A 6,395-nucleotide genomic window follows, 5' to 3' on the forward strand; every position below is an offset into this window, starting at 1 on the left:
AAAAAAAAAAAAAAAAAAAAAAAAAAAATCAAAACACCAGTGGTTACTGAGGGCACTGGGCAGTGTTTATGTATATGATATCAATGGAACTATAAACTAGCATACCTTTAGAAGGGAATTTGACACTATTATATCAAAAGTTTTAAAAATAAATATATTCTGAAACGTAAGATTAAAAAAAAAATTCTTTAATCCTGCAATTCTAATTCTAGGAATTTATCATAAGGAAATAACTACAGGTACATGCAAAGACTTCACTATGTATAAAAGTAAAAACTGAAAATAATCCAAAAGATCAACATTAGGGAAACGGTTACATGAATTATGGTTTATCTATTTTATGGAATATATGTACTATATGTTTTGAAAAACAAAACAAATTATCAAATAACATGGGAAAATGATCACAATGTACTGATGAGTAAAAAATATTACAAAATCTGTACTGATTTAAATTTTCTTTTTGTGTTGTTGAACTATACTTTCTAAAATAAGCACTATGAAGTATACTTATACTATTGTTATTTAAAAAAAAGTTATTCCAAAAAATCTTGCTAATTCTTCCTCAAAGCACTTAGCAAATGAAATAGAGACAACACTGAAAAACCAGAGAAAGTTTTTCATTTTATTTTGTAAATATATTAGCCCATAATTTTGTTATTTTATTATTTAGCAAGTATTTGTAATTTACACAGAAAGACTGATTTCTTAAAAAGGTATTTTTAAAAAAGGTGTTCTAATATTGAGAGCAATAACTAAACCCATGTTTTTAGTCTCAACAATTCCTCTAAAAGGAATATATAAAGTATATTATATAAAGAATTGTCTGAGACATTTTACTTTGATCAAACAAAAATGAAAAAATACCTTCTAACATCCACTGTCTCATCATTTTTATAACACTAAACAAATTATTTAAGACGTGTATACTTAAATTGTTTCATTTTTTTTCCCTGTAAAACGAACAATATTAAACTCCTAAAGGGAGGCTGGGCAGTTAGGTCAGTTGCCTAGAACGTGGTGCTGATAACACCAAGGTCCATGGTTTGATTACTGACCAGACACCAAAAAAAAAAAAAAACAAAACCTTAATTACTTTAAGTAATTAAAATAAGTGCAAAATTTCCTGCAAAATTTCATATAAAAGTTTATAACACAATTTGTTCTGGAGTAATAAAATAAAGAGTATTAATATATATAATTACCCTGGTATACTCTTTTCAGCATCAAATTTTTTTTTTAAAGTAAACACTGCATTTCTGTTTAATTTCTTTTTTGAGGCAATAAATACAGAAACACCAATGCAATCTAATCTTTATTTTGTGCTACCTGAATATGTTCTCCTTGAATTACTCAGTACCCCAAGAATATGTTAACATAGTTTTGGATGCAATGCCAAATTCTTTTTATGGTGTTCTTTAACAAATACAAGAAGAATTACCAAAGCTATGAATAACTATAAACTAAACACACTCTAGGAGATACTGCCCTCTTGTGCCAATCAATAATATTCAACAGTTTAAGAACACTAATTAGTTCCCAAACTAGAAGCACCCAGGCTCCTAAAAAGGTCTTGATCTTTCCATGTTTTGATTTAAAGTGGTGAACTTGGGCTGGCTGGTTAGCTCAGTTGGTTAGAGTGCAGTGTTACAACACCGAAGTCCAGGGTTCAGATCCCTGTACTGGCCAGCCACCAAAAACAAACAAACAAAAAATAAATAAATAAAGTGGTGATCTTCAAAGAAAAATAAATTGAACAGTACATTAAGCTCATATGACAGGACTAATTTATGAAATTCAGCAGCAAATAGCAACATAATTCCTAACGCTTAACTATCATGGATATAAGCTGCTTAAGTGCTTATAGGCTGAGTTCACAGAGATAAGTAATTTTCTTTTTTTTTTTTTTCTTTTTTCGTGACCGGCAACGGATTACAACCCTCAGTGTCGCGCCTGTACCGGACCGGGACCGGCTACGGGATCGCAACCCTCGGTGTTGCTCCCGCACCTCGCTCAGCCAGTGAGCGGCTGGTCTGTATGTGGGATCCGAACCCTTGGCGGGAGCGCCGCCGTGCTTCCCAAGCGGCGCACTGTAGCAGTGCGCCACCGGGCCGGCCCAAGAGATAAGTAATTTTCTGATCCTTAAGTTTTACAAAAAATATAAAACAAACAGTAAAGAAACTAGCACATTTCAGAGAAAAAGAGACAAAGCAGGAATAGAGTACGGTGACTTGTTTTAAAAAATATATAAAGTTCATCTAAGATTTTAGGTGTTTTCTTCTGAAATCTTAGAAAACAAAACTTTTTTTTTGGATTTGATATATGTCCTAATTACCCTTTATAAAGTTTCTTCATATATAAGTGCTAACAGGCCATTCAAACACAAGGGATTATCAGTACTATTACTATTATTATTACTAATAACCTGTAGTAGTCAACGAAAGTATAAGAGCAATAGACTTGTTAAAGAAAAGAACACATTAAGGCAGTAAAAAACACATTACAGGTAATAATTAAGCGATGTGAAATACTCAATGCCATAGTATCTTTCCTAAATATGGTCACAATAATTGCAATTCCATTTCTATTGAATAGGGTCATTAGGAGAATTATCTTGATAAAGCTCTTACTGTAACAAACACCATAAAATGTTTGTTATTTGAGGAAATGAATTAATAAACATGGGAAACTACACAGTACACATACATTCAATAATACCTACTTTCGAAGGTGGTCATGTTCTTTTAAAAACAGTTCAGTTCTTCTGTTGTTTACTCCGGACCCACTTTTATATGACCTAGGACAGAATAGAGAAAACTTGAGAACATTCTGACAGAGCAAAATCACATTAAGTGGCTGACCCTGGTAATATCAAAAGTGGACAAATTGAGCCTCTCCATAGTTTTGAATGAAAATTAAAATGTATAATCCTTTTCATTTCAAAATGTCAATCCTTTTCATTTCCCTCTAAAAATGGTATCTATTATAAATAGATAAATATGAATGACTCTCTAAATTAGGCCTTAGAATATACTGTTTTCACCAAAATAACTCAACATTATTAAACAAAAAATAAATTCTTACTTTTCCTTTCTTTGTCTATTATCTCCTGTGCCTTCATTTTCTCCAAGTAGAAGTAAAATTTTGGATTGATTAGTACATAGTACATGGATGGGAAAGCTATTGAAATGGAACATTTCCTTAATAATAGTACATGAGGTTCATCAATGGACACCTAAAGAACACTGCAATGAAGCTAAAGATTTGCTAATTTTGGCACACTTAAGGATTTCTATCTTGGTCTTCAGCATATTAAAATTCACCCAAACTGCTCTTTATTTCTACTATCAATGCTTTCATTTTTTTGTTTTCCACTAATAATAAAGTGCCAAGAACAAAATTTTAATAATTCGAATAACTGCACAAATACAAAAGAGAGGCATGCTGCTAAAATGGAATTACTGGCTAAGAGGCCATGCTACTATGCAAAGCACACCAGGAAAAGCAGAATGATATAACCAAGAACACACTGGACTTGGAAGACATATTACTTGGATTTAAATCTACACTCCATCATTTAATAGCTAGTTACCTTTAGACAAGTCACTCAGTATCTAGTTTTGTAAAATGAGACTAATAATTTCTATCTTTACCAAAAGATTATTGTGAAGTCAAAAAAGAGATAATACATGAAAAAGTACTGTGTAAATTGCAAAAAACTACAAAAATGAATCATATCCTCCCTTGTATTATACTAATTTGAGTATGTGTCTAACTACCCTCTAGCACCTAGATCATAAATCCTACAGGGCCAAGTTGTTTTTTTTTTTTTTTTTTTTTTTCTTTTGTCTTTTTTCCATGTCCGGCAACGGATCGCAACCCTCAGTGTTGCCCCCGTACCGGACCGGGGACCGGCAACGGGATCGCAAGCCTTGGCGCTGCTCCCGTGCCTCGCTCAGCCAGTGAGCGGGAGCCGGTCTGTATGTGGGATCCGAACCCTCGGACAGGAGCGCTGCCGCGCTTCCCAAGCGGCGCACTATCCAGTGCGCCACCGGGCCGTCCCATACAGGGCCAAGTTGGTCTTTTCATTTCCATCTTCTACTGTGACTGACATAATGTCTTACTCATAATTGGTACTGAGGAAATAGTTTAATGAATGGATGAACATTTTTTTAATACTTGTTTTTCAAAAAGTAAGTTATTATAGTGGGTTGCATTCTAGTGATTCCCACAAATTGCGGGGGAGCTAAATGTCTACACATTAAAGGCCGTTCCCTACATTGGTTCTCAATACATTCCTCAAATGTTTATGTAAGCCAACTGTACAGAAATTAAACAAAAGACTTACATGTAATCAGCATAAAATGTTCTAAATAATTTGACGTAACGCTATGAGTTTGTATTAAATCTGGAAAAAACACACATTTCCGAATTTCAGGGAGGTAAAGGCTATGTTAATAGCTACCTAAATATGTAATTGTTGAGACAAGGGAGAAGGGCAGGGGATAGGTGGTAATCAGGAAGGGAAACATGGAGAATTTCATTACTGGTAATGTTGTAATTCTTAGGGTGGGTAGTAAGAGCTCAGAGAAGAACTCATGAAGATATCATCTAAGCTGGACTTCGAATTAAGACAGGAAAGTCAAGGTTGGCAGGAGCCAATGAGAAAACTAGGGAAAGTAGATTAGGACAATATTGTAGTAGCAATGTTGAAAGAGCAGTGAAATGAGAATTGGAAACCCTGAAATCTAAATCATGGTTTTGCTACCCAATTCATAATTAATCATGAACATTTTCTTTTTTTTTTTTTTTTTGTCTTTTGTCTTTTTCCGTGTCCGGCAACGGATCGCAACCCTCAGTGTTGCCCCCGTACCGGACCGGGGACCGGCAACGGGATCGCAACCCTCAGTGTTGCTCCCGCGCCTCGCCCAGCCAGTGAGCGGGAACCGGTCTGTATGTGGGATCCGAACCCTCGGGCGGGAGCGCCGCCGCGCTTCCCAAGCGGCACACTATCCAGTGCGCCACCGGGCCGGCCCAATCATGAACATTTTCTAAAGCTAAATCTGAATTTACATTTTACAACATAATATAAAAGGTAACTTACTCAATATCCTTTCGTACTGATCCCATGAGATTCTCCCTTTCCCGTATTGCCATAAAGTTTGCTTTGGTTTTATGGAATTCATGAGTATAATCCTGTAATAAATCAACATCCAGTGTCAACATAAGTTAATTATGTATTTTCATCTTACTGAACCAATTACATACTGTCATTTTGTAATTTTCTGTCAAGAAAACTGCTATTTAAGAAATCAAATTGCCAGAAGGTAAAAATAACTTTATAATTACTTTCCTGAAGAGTGAACAACTTCTTTCAAATGAAAACAGTTCAGTGTTAGGGTAACAGTGTCATTAAATCATTATCCGTCATATCTTCTAGTACCTTGTCTTATGAGGCAGAATTATAAAGACAAAATTCTAAGAAGAATGACTTCAAATAGCCTAGGATAAAACTTGGGAGGCTCTTTGTACTCAATGTATCTAATGGGGCTTATTTTCAAGTTTCATCCTTTTGGACCTCCTATAAAAATTTAATTCTTAAACTAATGAAAGGAAGAACAGAACCAAGAGAATTGTAAAGAACAAAATAATCTTTAAACATTTTCTTTTATTTTTGTATTACTGTATTTTTAAAAATATTAAGATTCATGATTTTTTTTAAAATTCAGAGTAGTAAAGATGACGAAAATCAAAATCCCATCTCCCAGAAAGCCCCTGTTGACCTTTTAAAAATTTACAAAAACAACACATGTACATGGGTGAAGACTAAGAACACCAAAAGGAATAAAGGTTAAAAAAAATCCTGCACCACAGCTCATAACTATTATCATTACTTTCTTGTGTCTTCTTTCAGGAAATATGCTTTTGCATATACAAGCTTATCTATTCTTTCTTTCATTTTTGCTAAAGAAATCATACTATAATTCTAATGTACACCTTGTTATTTGTACTTCGTAAAATATCAAGCAAACCTTCCATAATAGAAATCTACATCATTCTTTTTAAAAGCTGCACAGAATATTATCTTATGACTATCATATTAAAATTCCCTACTGATAAACACTTTAGTTGCTTTCATTTTTTTTTTTTTTTTGCTATTAAAAAATGCTGCAACAAACATTCTTGTACATATATTTTATTGAACTGTTTTTTTAAAAAGTATATTTAAAGAGTAAGGGCTGACTGGTATAACACCAAGGTCAAGGGTTTGGATCCAGCCAGGTGCCAATGAATAAATAAATAAATACATACATACATAGAAAATGCCTAGCAGTAGAATAACTGGATCAAAGAATCTTACATTTATGGCCAGCTACCCCCCCCCCCCCCCCCCA

At 34.0% G+C, this 6,395-nt stretch overlaps 1 protein-coding gene across 2 annotated transcripts in view; it reads right to left on the reverse strand.

Moving 5' to 3' along the window:
• GOSR1 (golgi SNAP receptor complex member 1) overlaps positions 1–6,395 on the reverse strand; it is a 63,362-nt gene that overhangs the window by 45,560 nt on the left and 11,407 nt on the right. For both annotated transcript variants that reach the window (XM_008580930.1, XM_008580929.1), the window contains exons 5-6: positions 5,105–5,196; positions 2,723–2,797 (exon numbers count right to left, since the gene is read on the reverse strand). In XM_008580930.1, the coding sequence (XP_008579152.1) occupies positions 2,723–2,797; positions 5,105–5,196 (167 nt within the window). The remainder of the gene's footprint in view (positions 1–2,722; positions 2,798–5,104; positions 5,197–6,395) is intronic.

Source organism: Galeopterus variegatus, unplaced genomic scaffold (genome assembly GCF_000696425.1).
Source record: "Galeopterus variegatus unplaced genomic scaffold, G_variegatus-3.0.2 Scaffold2207, whole genome shotgun sequence".
Classification (NCBI taxonomy): domain Eukaryota; kingdom Metazoa; phylum Chordata; class Mammalia; order Dermoptera; family Cynocephalidae; genus Galeopterus; species Galeopterus variegatus.